We start from the raw sequence: 19,597 nt of genomic DNA on the forward strand, positions 1-19,597 counted from the left end.
GTTCCATCTTTTGCAGTCTTGCATTATATTTTGCCATTTAAGGTTTACATTGTGTTGGGAGACGTCTTTGTTACTCTGGAAAAAGGTGATTCCCAGGTATTTAGTTTCTTCTTTTATTTTTATTGTGTTTAACAATGGTATTAGTGAGGTGAGTTTGGGTGTTTTTAGTGGGAAAATATTAGTTTTATTAAGGTTTAGTTTGTAGTTAGACAGTCGAGAAATGTTCAATTGCAGCTATTATTTTGTTTATATCTGAATTTGGTGTAGTGCAGTATATGTTCAGATCATCTGCAAATGCAGTGAGGTATATTTTGAAGTTGTGTAATGGAGGATTGTGATATGTATTTTGTTTAATGTATAGAGTGGTTCTAGGTATAGGTTAAACAGGAAGGGTGATAATGGGCATCCTTGTCTTGTTCCATTTTTTATTAGGATCCTATTTGACCAAGTTTTATTTATATACAGAGATGTGTATGGGTTGCTATAGAGAGTTTGGATGATCTGAATGAAGTTATTGAGTATATTACAGTAGGGTAGTGTTTGGAGTAAGAATTCTAGATTAACCCTATCAAATGCCTTGTGGGCATCCACTACCACTGTGTAGATATTGTATTGGTTAGCGTAGGATATTAGTGCATCTAATGTTAATGTATTGGTCACTAGTCTATGTGGTGTAAAACCGGATTGTTCTGGGGAGAGGATTTTTTCTATCAGATTTTTCATTCTGTTTGCAAGTATAGAGGTAAATATTTTAGTATCTATATTTAAGAGGGAGATGGGTCTGTAGCTGTCTGGGTTTTTGGGGTCTGTGTGTTCTTTTAATATAAATATAGTTTTAGAGGCATTCAAGTGGATATCATTTATTTTATAGTTTATTATGTAATTCAATGTATAGTACAGTAGTTTGGCTATCAAGGGGGAAAATGCTTTGTAAAATTCTGATGGGAGTCCATCCGGACCAGGAGCCTTATGCACTTTTAAGTGTTTGATTGTTGTAATAATTTCACTAATGGATATCGGCTCAGTTAGTTTTTTTTGTTGGTCTAAATTGAGTTTAGGGAATTTCAGTTTTTGAAGAAAAAGAGTTCTATCTTCCTTTGAGGTTTGTAGTATTTGTGCTCCATAAATTACATCCTTATTTTTAAAGATCTATTCAACATCCAGAGTATATTTATCACATTACTGCCAAAAAGAATTAATTCCAACTCCTAGCAACACTAACTTCTTCTGAACAGATTATCTTATGAAGCTGTGCCAACCAAGCAGGTATTTTCCAAATCAAAGGTTCAATATGATGTCCAAACTTTAACTGTGTAACACGAGTCCTGCACAATTAAATGCAGCATCGCGTTCAAAGACAGAATGATCCATAGGCAGTTACTAGACTAACGACCCTAGGGCTTTTACAAGCCTAGCCATGTTATACCAGTGTTCCCTAAATGATCTTGGTTAGATGGCTGCTATTCGCAATGCAGCAGCCCATTCAATGGCAGAATCATCCTCATCATGAAATAAAATATTGTAGCATAACTGCAAAAAAAAAAAATCAGACTGGGGTTGTGCTTGGACTACTTTAGGGTAAATCTCCATATAAACAATACCACACTGTCTGCATACTTTAGCAGTCTTGATTTAAACCTTTAAACCAAAGTAGTAAGTGTTCATTGTGACAAAGGGGAACCTAAAACCGACCTCCTATGGAATTTCAGCTTTAGGTTGAAAACAAGAATGATGACCATTAACTCTGGTGATACTAGTTCTGCTAATTAGAGGCCAATTAAATAAAAATGCACAGCAGTGTGTCACTGGAACAAACCAAGATCCTTTAAAACAAACAGTACACCACTGTGGTTCATAAAATGATCAGTGTGTTACAGAGTGTGTCTTTTTATGGCAACTCAGACCTGTTAAAAGAGTCCATATTAGTGCAGCAGGAATGGTTGGAAGAATTACAGAATGTATGTTGTAATTCAGGAAAATGAATGTGCTCTACATGACTAGGGAGTTCATATACCAATCCTTAAAATTTGATGGAAATATCTGGAAAATATGTACCCCTTACAGAAAATCCTTGCCAACAGCATAACTCCATTACTGACCCAAGCTGGGAGTGCTCATAATATACTTAAATCTACTGGTTACATATGATGCAATAACAAGTTACATTTTTCCAGTATACAAAGTCTTTTGTGAAATGTGCTTGATAAAGGGAACAAGTGGCTGTCAAAACAAAACAGAACACAATCATGAAAATAAACTGTTACACTAAAGTGCAATGTTTTGAAGTATGTTCCACAGCAAACAGCAGACTAAGCAGGACTCAAAAGCTGAGTTAACTCATTCCCTCCAAAGGAGCTATGGAAGTTTGCACTGGAACTTCCAGTGGGCATAGCCTAAGCTTTTTAATAAAACCAAGTTTATGTCCACACATTTCAAACAAATGTACTTCTCTGGAAAAACAGGTGTTACTAAAAACTGCAAATGGCAAACTCTTCAGCACAAAACTATTTTATTGGGGTAGTATTATTTAGGTTCCACGTTTCAAACGATTTTATAAAAGTCACAGTAAACACAGTAACTAATGAGTTTGTAATACTTTGTAAACAACTTACAATATCTCAGCATCCACTCAAGTTACACACATACTGTTAGTAGCACTTTGTTCACCCAGCTGACATCTTTCATACAAGGCCAAGCAGTTCTGTCTGTGCTACATGGTTGTTCAGACATTTAGAAAAGCATGACATTTATGACGACGCAAATAAATATTATTTGAACAATTAATTTTACCTGCACTAGACAGAGGTCAAATACCAACACAGTTGTGTTTGTGACTGTGAAAACTTTAGGATGAAATCTTTTAATACCCTGTATGTAGCATGGTTTTGAAATTATTAAATGTGAATATGAATAAACAATATTTGATCAATAGAGGCATCAGCAGGATGCAACTGCACACTCCTACAAGTGTCACCTGGCTGTAATAAGTTAATGATTTTTGAATGTTTCACTTATATTTGTTACTGACTCTGCGGTGGTGGTGCTGCGGTAGCACTGTCGCCTCACAGTAAGACATTGCCCCGTTCGATTACTGCCAATCATTAGCAGACCGGAGTTCCGCTGTGGCGAGCCCTAACCGGGAAAAGCCGAAAGACACAACAACAACTTACATTTGTTACTGAAATAGTTGCTTTCTGGTTAGCCAAAAAGACGGCAAACTGAGGAATGAAGTCTCTCTCACAGACAGACACATGCATGACTTCATACACTTACTCTGGCATTTATTTACATAAACACGCAAAGCAGTTCCTTCTGATATTCATGACCCACATGCAAGGTACAGCACCCCACAAAATTTAAACACCCACCTAGCTCTAAACATTCATAAAATCGGTGGCAAAATGTTGGATGCTTTCTTACACTAACCAAAGTCAGAAGAATAGGGTCTTCTAGCAGTGTAGTGGCAAAATGCTGCAGGCTTAACTACTGCCTCAGATGCTGAGGGAACAGGATTATCAAATCACTGGTCCAAACCCAGGCTTCATGGGAGGATGTCCTCCCCAGAAGAGGCATGGTGTTGGGGAAATAACAGTCAGCCCTTTTAATTAATGGTTGCACCACAGATAAAACAAAAAGTTCTAAGCATGAAAACACTGCTGTGCATTTAATTTATGGAACCCCCCCCCCACCCTTCTCACTCCAACAGAGAATAGCAGTAGCTAGCAATAGTCTCACTCACAAACTATTCTTCTATCCCAGGATCTCTGGCCTCAAGGATGAAGGTTTTGTAGCAAAGAGTCAGCACCTCATTATAATATGAAATTTGCTGTTTGAGTGGGAATAGCAGAAGATAGTGATAAGCAAAGAAGTGACTGCAGTCACATTCATGTGTTAAGTTTATACAGCAAAGCTGGAATCAAAATATCTAAGATGTAGGACTGCATTCTAATTCAGGTGGTGTCTGATATTTTAACTTACATTTTAAGCATATTAGTCTTATTATTGTACTTTATGAATAAAACAAAATGTTTATTCATATTTTATTCAGACGATTACTCTGCACAGTAAAATGAAAATGGTCTTCTTGGACTGAAAAATATATGTGGGAGATCATCTGACAAATGGCAGCTGTCCTAGTTCTGAAATATTCTGAAAAAACATCTACAATGAGGATCTGTGGTCACAGAAATAAAACTGTGAAAGTTATATTACTACTTTTACCATATAAGCATGCCTCAAAAAGTACAGCTGTGTACACTTAACATAAATGTAGATGTTCGAGTGTATTCACTGTTGCAGTCATCACCTGTGGGTTATCCCTGCTGAGGTAAGCCCGCAGCCGGCTCAAATACCAGAGTCAATATTTTTGTGCTCCAGCTGCTGTCTCCTGTAGTCTGATGTCAGGTCATCAATTATAAAGCAAGGCAGCCGACGTCATTACATCAGTTTTTCTTGCCCTAACCCATCAGAAGCACAAGGGAAAGAGAGAGAAATGGTCCTGGTGGCTATGAGCCACCTTTGGAACCATGTGTCCCCCTAGGGGAAAATGTGAAAAGGGGGATGGAGGGAGGGAAACCAAGACTGCAACAGTGAATACACTTAATATCTACATTTATGGTAAGTGTACACAAATGTACTACATTCTTCATGTTTCACTGCTGCAGTCATCACCTGTGGGAGGATTCCCAAAGCTGAGGTAAAGGGTGGAAGGATAGACAGGGTCCTAGGTATGGGTCAGGAGGCCCTGCAGAATTGCAGAGGCAAACCTTGCCCTAGACTTCAAAAAGAGAGGTAGGTAGTAATGCTTTGTAAAGCTATGGACAGAGGTCCAGGTGGCCACTTCCAATATGTCCCTGGTAGGTACTCCTCTGACGAAGGCAGTGGAAGTGGAGGATGCCCTAGTGGAGTGGGTACGGATTGACCTAGCGATGAGTTTCCCATGTAGTTTGTAGCAAAAATGAATACAGTGCGATATCCATTTGGAAATAGTTTGTTTGGAGATGGGCTTCCCTTCTGCCTCTGGGGCAAAGTTTACAAGAAGCTGGTCAGTTTTTCTGAATGGCTTAGTGCAGTCCAGATAGCATCTGAGTTGCCTGTACACGTCTAGTGAGTGTAGAATTCTCCCCCCCCCCCTTATTTTGAGGGCTGGGAAAGAAGGTGGGAAGGTGTATGGCCTGGTTAAGGGTCACATCAGATACCACCTTGTGCATAAAGGAGGGATTAGTCCTCAGGGAGACTGTCTGCATGGAAAATTATAAAGGGCTCGACAGCCATGAGAGCTTGAAGTTGTGAGACCCTTCTGGCTGAGGTGATAGCTAGCAAGAAGGCAGTCTTCCAAGAGAGGTATTTCAATTCTGTTGAAGCGGCAGGTTTGAAAGGAGGTAAGGTTAGTTTCTCTAACACATAATTCAGGTCCCAGGGTGGAGTAGTGGTCTTCTGGGAGGCCTGATATTAGAAGCCCCTCTGAAGAATTGCTTAAATCAAAGGATGAGAGAAGAGGGGTGGGTCTGAATCACAATGGGCAGAGATGGCAGAGGCATGGATTTTAATAGAGGAGAAGGAGAGGCCACTATTGAGCAACTCTGCTAAGTAATCCAGGAAGAGAGGGATGGAAAGCTGGGAGGTACTACCTCCTTTTGATCGTTTCCAGGAGCAGAATCTTTTCCATTTTCTTGCATAAGATTTTCTTGTGCTGGGCCTTCTGGCCTCTGTGATGATGTCCAGGACCTTCTGGCCTCTGTGATGATGTCCAGGACCTGTTTGCTTAACAGTGACTTCTTATTAGTTTTTAAGTGTACGAGCCATGCTGAAAGTTTGAGAGTCTGTAGGTCTGGGTGCAGTACCTTCCCCCTCTCCTGGGTCAAGAGGTCTGACCTTAGAAAAATTAGCTTGGGGGCTGTAAGGTCAGACTGCATAGTAAGTGGTACCAATGCTGTCTGGGCCAATCTGAAGTGATAAGGATGGCCTTTGGTCTCTCCTCTCTTATTTTGATCAGAACCTTGGGAAGAAAGGGCAGAGGAGGGTATACGTACACAAAGAGGGAGCTCCAGGGGAAGGTCAAAGCATCAACCTTCCATGCTAGGAGGTGATACTCCCTGGTACAAAACGTGTGCAGCTGGTGATTGAGGTGCGAGGCAAAGATGTCCACCTCTGGGGTCCCCCACTCCTGGGTGATTTGCAGAAAGATTTTTTGTTGAGCTGCTATTTGTGGGGGTCCAGTAAGTTTCTGCTTAGGTGGTCTGCCAGTGTGTTGATCCCTGGTAAGTATTGGACAATTAGGTGTGGCCCCATGGAGGTGGCTGTAAGCCACAGACTTGTGGCTAACCTGCACATGGGATAAGGTTGGGTGCCCCCCTGCTTGTTGATGTACATTACTATTGTGTTGTCTGTTTTTATAAGGATGACCTCTGGCCTGAGATGGGGTTGGCAGGAAGTCAGAACATTTTGCACTGCCATAATTTCTTTCTGGTTGATGTGCAAGTGAAGTTGCTGGGTATTGTAAAGGCCTTGGGTACACCTGCCTGCTAGGTGAGTGCCCCAAGTTATGTCTGAGGCATCTGTGGCGATTGTCTAGCCAGAAGGGCGGAAGATGAAGAGAAGACCCTTGTTCATGGCACAGGCCTCTGCCCACCAGAGAAATTCGTCTCTTATGCAAGGGATCAGTGGGAGAGTGGTCTCTAGGGACTGAGATTGCTGACACCAAAGGTTCTTTAAACCAATGAATCTTTCTCATGTGAAGCCTGGCAAGAGGGATGAGAAGGATGCAAGATGCCATGTACCCTCGGGCTTGCAGGAACTTCCTCAAAGTGAGGGGACTTCTGGAAGCCAGCTGGGTGAAGAAGAGAGGCAGGAAACTCTGCTTTTCTGGGGATATGAAGGCCATTAGGGTAGCTGTGTCTAGCACAGCTCCCAGGAAAACAATTTTCTTGGTGGGGTTTTGCTTTAATTTTTTTCTTGTTGGACGGTGAACCCTAGGGAAATTAGAAGTTTTTTTTGACAAAGAAGATCCTGGAGCAACTTTTCTTTGCTGTTTGCCTGAATGAGGCAGTCGTCCAGGTAAGGCATTAGAGGCGGAAGTGGTCCATTGTTTGCTTCTTTGCTGGACCTGGGATAGGGGCCTGGATGTCCTGTCCCTGCGAGGCTTACTTTGGCCCTGTCTGCTGGGTGCAGGGAAGGCCCAGTGCTTAAAGGGGAAGTTCCTGCTGAATCTGGGGAGTTGAACTTGAAAGAAATTGTTTACTGTTTGCATAGATTTTGTTTGTTCTTCCACCTTTTTAAGAACCTCTTCTGCTTTTTCCCCAAACAGGCATTCCTTATCTAGGGGTACATCAATAAGTTTAGACTTGACATGATCAAGGAGAGATTGTTCCTTCAGCCATGCAAGTCTTTTAATGAGAGACCCTGTCACTGCTACCCTGCTAGAGGCTTCTAGGGAATCATATCCACATTGTAAGGAGTGCTTTTCCACTTGACAAGCAGAGTGCAGTAATTCTGCCAGCTGTTTTGAGTTTGTACCGTCAGGAGAGGTAGCAATCTTCTGTTTTAAATTGTTCCAAAGTGTTGTTGATAATTTTAACATATGGAACGGACAATTGAATGCTCTGAAGGTTGCAGAGGTGTATACTTTCTTACCCAATCTGTCCAGAGCTCTGGAGTCTTTGTCAGAGGGAAGAGGATTCTTGGCAGAACTAGTCTTAGCTCCTTTGGGTGCCTGTATAATGACCTCAGGGTCGGCAGCAGGGTTCCTGTACAGGTATTTGTGAGAAGCCAGTACTCTGTAGCACCTGTCAGGTTTAGCTGGAGCAGGAGGCAGGGCATCAGGGGCTAAATTGGATTCAAGGAAAACATCCACCACTTCTAGAATAGGTGGGATGGCCAGAGGTCTGTGCTGGGGCAGGTCCAGAAACACTCTAAGTAGTTTCTTTGACTGTGGGTAGTCCTGAGATTCCCACTGAAAATGTTCCCTGAGGGAGTGAAGGGTTTCCCCAAAGGAGAGGTCCTCTGGAGGGGAGGCAGAGGGGAAGGATTCCTCTGCATCTGAATCATCAAACAGTTAAGGGCTGTTGTTCCTCTTCAAAGGCAGAATAATCAGATTCCTCAGACTCTTGGTCTATCAATTTCTACAGAAGGAACCCTTTTCCTTTTTGGAGTGGAGGTTTGGGTACCTCGGATAAGGGAGATGAGATCCTCCGCCGTTTTAGGCATTTGAGCTTGGGGTGGGGGAGCAGTAGCAAGATAGTGGCTAGAAGCAGATTTTCTAGGAATGGTCTGGCTTCGAGGCCTGAGGGAATCAGTCAGTCTCTGAAAAATGGTAGTCGGAAGAGAAGACTTTTTTTGTCTAGAATCGGTAGTGCGAATGGCATCCTCGGAAGCCAGTGCCTGCGTTGTGGCTCCGGTCTCAACAGAGGTAGAGACAGCCAAAGGCTCGGAAGACGAAGTGGATTTCTGCGGCATACCGGACTCAGACAGGGTCTCGGCAGAGGCCTACATAGGAAGCGAGTCGGGCATCAGGGGCTGCAAAAGCATCTCACTGAATTCCGGAGAACTGACTACTTGCTTAGCTGTAGCGTCGTCGGAAGGCTTAGCCTTGTGTGGCCTGTCTCTATTTTTGTTTTTTCAGAATCTTGGCAGATAGTTGGCTGACAGATGCCATATCGGAATTCAAAGACGGAATATGAAAATAATTGTCTACAAAAAGAGCTCTACGGCAAATGGTTCTCGCATTAAAGAGGGCACAGAACCGGCAATGAGGGATGTCGTGGTCTGGGCCTAAACAAGTTATGCAGTAAGAATTAAAGTCTCTGTGTAGAATCTGCTTCCCACAGGCGAGACAATTTAACTTTTTCGGACATCGGTTAGGATCAAGAAAAAAGGATCCCCAACAGGGTATTTAGCTTTAGACGTTTTCTGCTGAAATTCAACTTCTGATAGCGACCGATCCTCACTCGTGCGAACTTACTTCTGCTACAGGCTCCATGGTAAGAAAGACTGATGTAATGACGTCCGCTGCCTTGCTTTATAGTACTGACGACCTGACGTCAGCCTACAGGCGACACCAGCTGGCACACAGAAACTTGACTCTGGTATTCTTGCCGGTCGAGGGCTACCACAGCAGGGATAACCCACAGGTGATGACTGCAACAGTGAAACACGAACATCATCAGTACATAGTTCTGTGCCAAATTTTCAGTACACTCATCCTAGGACTTAATGTCCTGAATTATGAGTGTTTCCATGTAAAATATGTTCCAAAAGGATGACCTCATAGACAACAAAATAAATCACCTTTCAGGGTAGAAACGCAACGAAAGGGACAATTTATAAAGATTCACATATACCATGTTGGCAGCATGGGCAAAATGTTTCTTCCTAGGACCCTTCTGTCCCCATGCTTAATGACCATCAATCCATCTGCCCTATCAATCTTAGCTCAATCACCACCTCCTCATACCAGTTCCATGCTGGGGGGGGGGGGGTGAAAGCTGCTCATGGGTAAGCCATCATACAAGCATCCAGGATAGTTATTTTGGACCTTGAAGGCACCTCACAACTGAAAACATCTGTTAGGATCCTAATCCCATCCCCTTGTAATGTTCTACACATCTGCATTACCACAGAAGCTACCAATGCCCACTACCTGCATATGAGCACTCCCTCTGCAAAGGTTACCCACATCATCTTGGGCTGCCACAGCCAACATCCTCCCTGCTCTAGCCTACTACACAGCTGAGCCATTCAGAAACCACCTCCTCCCCTACAGGATGAACATGCCCATACTCAGGTTGCCTGGTCCAAAGTCAGGGCTCTATCCCTCTATATCACTGATGCACCCCATACCAAAAATAAAATATTAGCAAAGGGCTAAAAGTAACAAAAGAAAAACAATGGTCCTACAATCATACAGAAAAATAATACACATGCATACTTCTGTTTGCAGCGGGATCTTGATGTTCAGAACTGGCAGCTTGACTTTGTGTATCCCTAGTGTTACTGAATGGAGGAGGATGAAATACAAAACACTGCAATAAGAGATCAGTCATAAGTTCAAGAGACTAATCATGACATCTATGTTGACAACATGCAAGTCATTTTTCCTTGGTCCCAGTCTGGACATCATGTAACCATCCTGATCCCAGTAACCCACATCCATGCTAGGTCCATCAAATTCATTTCCTACCCCCTCAAAGACTTGCACAGATACTGCAGGGGCTGCTCATTAATCCTAAGGACATCCGCCTCCAGTGTTCGTTGTCTATGTTCGAGGGCAACTCCCCTCTTCGAACCACACCTCATCTTTACAGAAAAGTAATTAACAAATGCCCTTCCACCAAAGATGGGTACACTCTTCCCTTCCTGCTGCTCAGTTAGGCCTCCCAAGCTGCTAACTGAACCCAGGTCTACTAGGCCATTGTTATATATAGTAAAGTCTGCCTCCGAGAAATCTCTACACTGTAGGACTCGAGTAATTTGAGTCCTCAGAGTGAACACTACTGAAGGGTGGTCAGGCACACCAGCAACCGGGTACTTTAAGCCTTGTGGGTTATGAAATTCAGATGACTGGGATGTGAAGTTGGCAAGGACATGGTAAGAGTTCACCTTCCTAGTTACCAGGACACAGTGGAGTAAAAGGTGAGATACAACTGCAAAGGAATAGGAACACACCACCACTGGTAAGAGAGACCCCCTCCGTTGTTGGTCTGAACAATTGGTACATACTGAATCCTGGTAGGGTGCATATTTTCATTACACTGGAATTACATTTCAGTGACGATACAGTTGTTGCACATTCTAGGGTCAGAAGGACTTGCTTCTTACACTTAGCAGCCAGCAGGCAGAAATCAAGTGTCTGAGGAACCGATGACTTCAATAACATTTAGACATTTTGCCACATTTTTGGCTGTAAATGTGGCAGAGAAGCACCTAACAGCTTTTAAAGTACTTTTAACTTGTGCAAACAGCAATTCCTATCCTCAGCAATCTTTAAAGCATACATCAGAAGCAACACCAAATACCACACATAAGCCTACACCCAATGGACACCCCCCCCCCCCCAAAAAAGCCAGTAAGGGAAGCAAACAATTTATCCAGGACTCCTGTCACAGGGCACTCTACTGTACAAGACACAGACATTCCACTCACCAGACTGGACATGGAGAAGATTACGGTCAGTTGCTTATCTGGAGCCAGGATCCATCAAGCTACAAATACACAGACAAACACACACACGGTACCAGTTTGACTATCATAGTCCACAAGGGCATAAATGACTCAAGACAAACACTTCTGGATTATATGAAGTGAAACATTAAGGACCTCTCTGAATAGATGTCTCAGACCAATGTGTGTCTTGCACTGAGCAGTGTTCTACTTTTACTAAGGATGATGTCACAGTACGAACAAAAAATGACTATTGGCTTAGTTTCTGGTGTCATTCCAGGGGGCTTTAATATCTTTGAGCCTGGGAGGACATGGTCAATAGATCACGTTCCTTTGGAGTGACTTGAGTGCATGCGTTATTGTGGTGGATCCTGGCACCAGACAGGCAGCTGACTGTAATTTTCTCCTTGTTCAACCTGGTGAGAGGGACATCAGTATGTCGAACTACAGAGTCACCTATGACTAAAGTGTTAGGTACATTGTCCTGCCTTAGGGGCTGTTGCTGGGTGGCACACTGGTGTTGTGAACTATGTGGCACTTTGGTTGTGATTGGTGTTTATTTGCGTTTCAGCTTCAGAGGTCCTTGTTGGTTGGGCAGGTTACAGTAAGATGCTACTCAGGGCTAGGGTCATACCTGCCTTGATTACATAATCAGAGAGCTCTTCTATGTCCCTTTTCATCTAGTCCAGGCAGGTACATCTCAGGTCATTCTCACCAACCTGGACAATGACAGTCTCATATTTGTACTTGTTGTAGAGTGACCTGAGTGGGTAATGTGGCGGATTCTGGCACCCAAGCAACTGACAGTGACCTTCTCCTTATCCAGCCTGGTGAGAGGGACATCGGTGTGCCTGACTATGGAGTCACCTATTACAAGTGTTGTTAGGCATGGTGTTTTGCCTTAGGGGCTATGGTTGTACGGCACACTGGTGTTTGTATTTATGTGATGACTGTGGTGTGTTTGTGGGTGTAGGTTGCTTGCGTATCTGCTTTGGATGCCTCTGTTTCCTCAGATTTTTATTTAGAGCCTTTGAATATGTCTTTATGTATCTATGTGTGGGGTTTGCATTTGGATGTATGGTGGGTCTATGTGTATTAGGTGGTGTGCTGCAGGTTGGTACCTTCACCTCTTGACTGTCAATTCCAATCGTGACTGGAGAGAGCTTTGCTTCAAGTTTAGTTATGTAAGTGCATCTCTCGCAGATTTTGGTGTCTTGTGGTAGGAGGAGAGGGTTGTCTGTGTACATGAGGTAGTTGTGTCACTGCCTCAGGATGCCCAAATTTATCAGGTGCACAGGAGAACTCACTGGAAGCTGGCTCTTGGACATGCCTGAATGGGTTAAGAAACTTATTTATGGGGAGAGTAATTTGACTGTTCTCTATAGACTACTGTTGGGGATCTAGTATTATAGCTTATATAGTGCTTCTGACTCTCTGCACCAAGTGCTAGTCTAAAGTACTGATTTCAGTGCTAAAAACTAGAAGAACTGGCTAGAACTAGTATCACCGGAGTTAATGGTCATCATTCTTGGCTAGTACCAAGGGAAAAACTGAAGAGCAGACTCAGTGGAGCCGGGGATAGTTTAACCCTGGCTAACCGCCGCTAGGTGATGTGCAAAACCGCACAAATGCGTTTTTTATATCAAAATGGCCAATAAAATTACAGTTTCTGGGCAGAAACCACTCCTCCAAGAACAGGTAGGCTGTTCAGAGCTCCCCACACTCACGGGTGAACAAAAACTTCCTTTTTGCTTAAGTAAGGTATGGCAAACACAGAAGCTCAAACACAGTCCAGGTATCAGCAGATATCTGAAACTGGGCTTTTCTAGCTTAGTAAGGCGGGAAAATAAGATTTTTTTCCAGGAAAAACAGTAGAAACGGGTAACAAACAACTTTTACAGTGCAGTAGTGGTGGTCACACTTGAGTGGGAAGCCAGAGACAATTAAATAATACAATTTACACCAAAAACAACTTTAAAAAAGTGCAGGCACAAGTAAATGCAATTTTCAGTATAAAATGAGTGTTTTGAGAAGCAATAAATGCCAGAAAACTACCATTTAGGCGGAAATAGCAGTAAACCGTAAGTAAAACCAAAAAATGGTACTTAAGTCTCTCCTTTTATCTTTCTGGCATTGTAGGCCTCTGCAGGACACCTGAGCAGTACCTCATCATTGTGGTGTTGATTGTAAATACTTGAAGAGGTCCAGAGGACCACAGAGTATTGAGAGATGCAGCATTATTTACATAACATATGATCATAATGATTATTAATATGCTAGAGATCATGAAATATGGTAAGAGATTATATTGGTGAAGGCATAGGAAAGTACAAGTAGACAAGTGTAGGGTGTGATAGAGGAAATAGTAGGAATAGATGTGGAAAAGTTGTGTGTGTAACCTCAGGGGAGTATGTGCAGAGGAAGAGGGGGTAGGTTAAGTTAGTAGTGGGGAGAGAGAGAGTAGAGGTAGAAAAGTACCTGAATAAATAAAGAATACAGTAAAATATTAGCTAATATCGAGCTTATAAGAATCTACTTGCTTTTAACAGTTTAGATTTTAATCGAGTAGAAGACAGTGAAATAATTACAGAATGAAAAGGGTTATAGAGTATGAAGGAGTACCGAGGAGGTCCAGGTAAAAGGGAGATAAAAATAGTAGTGGAGAGGGGTAGATGACTGGTCTCAAGAAAGATGATTGAGCTATCAATATCCATCCCCACCCACAATTCAAACTACTGTGGTGCGTCACAGGGTTAGTTAGTAAAATTACACAGCATGGTACATGCAAATGTTTAGTGTTTATTCCGAATACCTTAATCATCAATACATAGTGTACTGAGCTCTAGTGTGCATGTGCACATAGAAGAAAACACTATACAATTACTGGATTTTTAGACAACTTTGTTCACACTGTGTGTGTTCCCAAAGTTGTTTTTTTTCCTGTCTGGGTTACCTACGTACCTGTGCAAAAATTTTCTGGCTAGTGCAAAACAACTTTTCTTCTGGATGGATTCCCTACTCACCCATTTTAGATTTTTTTTTTTTTAGTGCAAAACAAATTAAGTTACCAGGTATAAGAAATACCAGCACTTCCTAGAATTAGCTAAATGCCTTCCATTTATTTATTAATTAATAACCCAGTTATTCTAATTCAAGGTTACGGGGGGGGGGGGGGGCAGAACCTACATCTGCCCTAATGAGGAGCAGGGCTGTGAACAAATCCATGAGTACTCATGGCATGTACACATCTACATCAAATTTGGAGGCTCAATTCATTTAAAGCATATTTCTGAAACATGAAATAAACCAGAGCAGCTGGTAAAACTGTATGCAGGTGCTGTGAAGCAGCAACTGTGTAAATCAAAGAATAAAAAGGTGCACAAATGATGAGTATTAATAGTGTAATGCCTTCAAAATATTTATTTTTAAAAGAAAAAAACAGATATTAGAAAACACGACTGTACTTAGGTTCGCATTTTACCACTGGGCTTGTTGACAGAAAACACCAGGGTCACATAACACAATAAAGCTGGCTATACAGAACTTGACGGCACTGCTAGCTATCCTATGACTTAGGCCAAGAAACACCTGCTAAAACAGCAAAATGAATATTAAGAAAATGAATCACATCTCCATTGTATAGCAAACATGCATACAAAAATATTTTATTATACAACATGAGAAAAAGTGCAAAGCTGAGTGAAGTGGTAAACAATGTATAGCAATTTTACAGAAAGAAGTTCCAATGGATGGATTGGATTTTAAACTGCTGCCTACAAAATATAAAGTTTACATTTCCTATAGCAGATGCTAAACAGCAATCATACAAACCTATTTCCACACTAAAGCCTACTTACAAAAAGGGAAGAAAGCAGCAATTCATGTTTTCAATAAAAGTTTATTATCATGAGAAAAAAGTAAAAACAAAGAAAGAAATGGGTATTAAGGCCACTATGCATTTTGCCGTGTTCTGGAGAATGTCTGCATTCCACTGGCATGATCATAGCAGGTTACTATGCTATTGGCTCTACGACCTCTACTATCCCTGTTATACCCTTGTTCCCTTATGGACCAAGATATATAATCTATGTTTGCACATGAATCTAAGACCAGCACTGGTTGCCCCTGTCTAAGAGGGACAAATGTGAAACCCCCCGGTGTAAATTTATCATTTTCCATCCAATTGTCCAGGTTACGCTTAAACAGGGTCATTGAGAGCTCTGTTTTACAAAAATTGGGAGCTTGTTCCAGAGGAGTTGCAACCTCTGGGAGGCATATCTGCCTTTCCAGCATGTCCTGTAAATATTACAGGCTAGGTTAAGATCCCTAGAGCAAGTGAATCTTGTCCCATTGGATTTGCGGCTGTGCAGCAGCTTCATCAAGGCAGGGTCCGAAACTGCTCTGTAGGCCAGGCACAAGTCGCCTCTAAGCAGTCTATATGACACTAAGTAAAATGATATGGCCTTGATTCTGTCCGTGTAGGTCATGTGTTGTAGGCCCTGAATTTTCTTGGTGAGAAACCTCTGAAGTCTCACCAATTGCTGCAGATGTCCGGTGAGGTGCACACAGAAGGGAGGACTGTACTCTATTATTAGTCTGATGAGAGTAGAGTACAAAGAAGTTACAACCTCCTTAACTTTGGATGCTATACACCTTGCTTATGAGGTGTGCAATGTAGAAAGCCATTCTTGCTACTGTAGACACCTAATGGTCAAAATTAAGGTTGCCATCAACTTGCATTCCTAAACTTCTCACCACTGGGTTTGCACTTGGGGCAATATTAATGTTGTAATTAGCATGGGTTTCTCCTTTGAAGGGGATGATAATACATTTTTCAGCATTTAGTTTAAGTCCGTGGCTTTAACACCATCATTTGTCTGTGTAAGTCCATTCTGTTGTATGCCGACATCTTCTGGGATTTGATGATTGCACCCAGTTTGCAGTAATCAGCAAACTTGGTAAGCCATAGGCCATCTATTTTCGTCTGGACTTCTGAGAAAAGTAGATACCAAACAGTAGGGGGCCTAGCACAGATCCCTGTGGAACACCACTAAACAGGTCTGCTACTAGAGTTGACATTCCCAATTTGACTGTTTGTTCTGTGAGCCAGTTAGCAACCCATCTACTGACATAAAGCTGGGCGAGTTTCTCAATGATGCCTGAGTGAGGGCTTGTGTCAGAGGCCTTGGCTAGGTCAAGACAGGCAGTGTGAGCGGTTTTGCCTTCATCCTTGGTGACATTTATGTATTTATTTTACATTTGTTGACAGGGATAATCTGACTGGATACATGTCCATTTTCAGCAGAGGCCTTGGGAGAAAAGCTCCAAAACAAGTACAACAATTACATAGCAATTAAATTATAACATTTAAGAGATAATACACAAGTAAAAACAAACAGATCCAATTTTTTTTTTTTACATATATAGGTTGTGTACTTTTTCAGTAGAACACACAGAGAAGGATCAATGCAACAGGTTTATTAATATATTGGTTCCATGGGAAGAGAGCTTCTTCCGTAAAATACATAAGAGATCAAACAAAGCAACAAGAAGTAGGTATAATCAACTTTAACGGAGGTCAGGCAAGAGGAGATAGTATCAGTCCTGATTGGTGCAACGGCATAGCCATTGTGATTTTAGGAAGATTCTTAGTTGCTTCTTAAGTGGGGTGGATGAAAGGGATGTTAGTTCACTTGGAAGTTTGTTCCAAGTGTTACCAACAGAGTTAGTAAACAGGCAATCCCCAGAATTGTTGTTGGATTTTAAGGTGGATACTAGTACCCTATTGGCTGATCGTAGGGTTGTAAGGTTTTTATATGGGCTGATAAAGTTATAGTCCATCAGGTTTAGCAAGCAAGATCTGCCCCTTTATATATATTACAAGTTGACCTAACTGAATATCTCCACAAATCATTTTTCCCAGTACTTCACATTATCCCCCTGGTCTACCATAGGGAAGAAGTCAGTTGCTACTTTCATATTTATTCATTTATAAGCAAGGTGATTGACACAGTTTTCTATTTTATTTACTATGTGTAAAGTTGTTCGGAAGATCATAAGCTCATAAACTAGTATCAGGCTAACTGTCCTTGTGGGCCAGTCCACACCAAGCCAATTACTCCATAGGAGAGTCAAAACCTGCACTTGTGCCTACAAGGTGAACACCTTAACCACTATGCCAAGCTCCCATCCTAAATAGACCCCTACTCTTAAATTGGTGCAGTGAGATATTTTACACCCACATGAGCTACAAGCAGCTCAAGTGGATGGGGCCTCGATTTAACAGCTAAAAAATGGACACTGCTAAAATCTGGACAGTTGAGAGGTACGCGACACTGCCGTGCCCGTGCTGCACCACTGACACTGCAGCTCTAAACCACAACTCAAGTGAACACTTTTGTTTTTTAGTGTGCTAGTAACCTTAGGGGGAAAAAAAGATGCGCTGATAAAGGCAGGAACCTTCATTTTGCATTGATTCAAAGCTTTCAACTTACTATGCCCAGAATCAGGGACAGAACCAAAAAAAAAAAAACAAACGAGGAACACTTTTTTAAACGTCGATTCTACTGTCTCCTTAACTTAAACAGTCAGAACCAATACGCGTTTTCTAAATGCAAAGAAGTCTATACTTGTAACGATTGCACGATGAAGTATAACTGCAGCATATTCTCTCGGATAGGAAGCGACAAGGAAAAGAATAATGCGTGGAAATCTGACAGGTATACTCTAACCCACGCCAAACACTAAACCGAACACAATTCTGCAAATGCTGTCCCGTGTTCAGCTGATGCGCCTTACTAGCATAACCATGCAGCTCTCCTCCTGGAAATGTAGTGTACAGACCTTTGCTATACAGTTCTATACACATCTGTAAGTCACTGAACCGGAACAGGTTCTACATTCTCAAACTCAAAGATGCTCACTCACAACAAACGAAAAAAAAAACATTCAGAACACTTCTAGCGCCCGGTGGCTTATGGAGGCGGAGAAGATGGACGGGGAGGAACACGAAACGCCCCTCCCCCTTCCACCCTTGCCGCTCCCAGTCGCACACCAGCTGCTCTGCCTTCTGGGTCCCCCAGTTTTCCTACAACCGACAGTCTTACTTCCAGTTAGTTCCTTTCCCCAGCTCTCTACATAGGAAGTAAGACTGCTACCGGCCTGCAACCACACTCTAAAGTCTCACCTCTTTAACCGAAGCTGTAGGACCAATGGCAATCTCCTCCTTATCCTTTGGCGTTTTCACTGAAACTCGTATCACGTTAGTATCAGAAGTGCCTGATTCACATGTGGCTTCCGCTTCTATAGCACTGTTATTCCCCTCACCCTCCGCCATCTTTCCCAATTCCCACCACGTTCAGAGCGGCGCGCCAAGTAACATATACAATTACTGCGCCTGTCAGTGTCTCAACGTGTTGTGAAGTCTAGTAGTTACAGCGCCATCTGCTGTCTGAAAGAAGCGATATAAACCGCATAGCGTCAGTGTGGGGTCGGTTTGGGAGATCAAAATTCCCTTTTAGTCAAATTTATTTTTATTAAAAAAAAAGTAACTAGGTAGATGAAAGTATATGCGAAGAACACTCGCACCAATTAACACAATAAAATCTCCAAACAGACTAATTTATGCGGTGTTTAAAACAGCAACAAGCTCTTCAAGTAATTGAATATGTCGTACAAATCCAGGTCCAGTTAAGAGAGGTCCATAATTTGATGTTAACCTTTCAGTGATGCCTTCCAGCGAGTGATGTTTTTAAACCTCTGATCATGCAACTTGTATATAGTTAAATCATTTTTACACATATGTGAAGATTGGGGAAAGATGGGCAATGGCTGACAGCCTAGTCAAATAGAATTCGATACATAATTCTATCATTTGTATCTATAAATGTAAAATACAGGCTTGTGTTCTTAAATGAAAGAAAACACTGTAAAATGGGAACTTCAAGATTGTTGCAACATTGCCATCTGATGTAAGGAAAACCAAGCCAATCATTTCAAATGTTCTTTGAAGTTACAATTATCTAAATGGTGGTGCTGAAACGGCTAGCTGAACACATTCTTTCTATTGTCTTAACTTAAGCAATAACTACTAGAGTGTACATATGAAATGTCTTTTATTGTTGTAGTTTCCTGAGCTGCTGTTAGATTTCTAAATAATGCAGTTTGTGGCCTGGGAACTCCAGACTAAGTGTCAAAATGATTTAATGTGTATTACACTGGGAAAACCTAAGTGTCAAAATGGTGTAATCTGGGAGAGCCTTAGCAGAGCTGTTAGTGAGTTTAAAAAACTATTCTTGAGAGAGAGAGACTGCAAGCATTTTGTCTTGGACCATCAACCCCAGCACTGATTATGCTCTATATGCAAGTAATAGGTAAGGTAGGATTGTAGCACTGTGTTTTCTCTTAAGAATAGCTAAAGATTAGAAAGTTAGATTAAGTG

The 19,597-nt window shown here is 41.9% G+C and overlaps 1 protein-coding gene across 1 annotated transcript in view; it reads right to left on the minus strand.

The window, feature by feature from the left end:
* The window catches only part of UBQLN4 (ubiquilin 4), a gene marked incomplete in the record, with an annotated part of 792,664 nt that extends 774,143 nt beyond the window's left edge, over window positions 1–18,521 (minus strand). The window contains 1 exon segment of the mRNA XM_044079769.1: window positions 18,344–18,521. Coding sequence (XP_043935704.1) covers window positions 18,344–18,493 — 150 coding nt within the window.
* Between the last annotated feature and the right edge of the window lie 1,076 nt (window positions 18,522–19,597).

Source organism: Protopterus annectens, chromosome 8.part0 (assembly GCF_019279795.1).
Source record: "Protopterus annectens isolate FY-2018-M chromosome 8.part0, PAN1.0, whole genome shotgun sequence".
NCBI classification, from domain to species: domain Eukaryota; kingdom Metazoa; phylum Chordata; order Ceratodontiformes; family Protopteridae; genus Protopterus; species Protopterus annectens.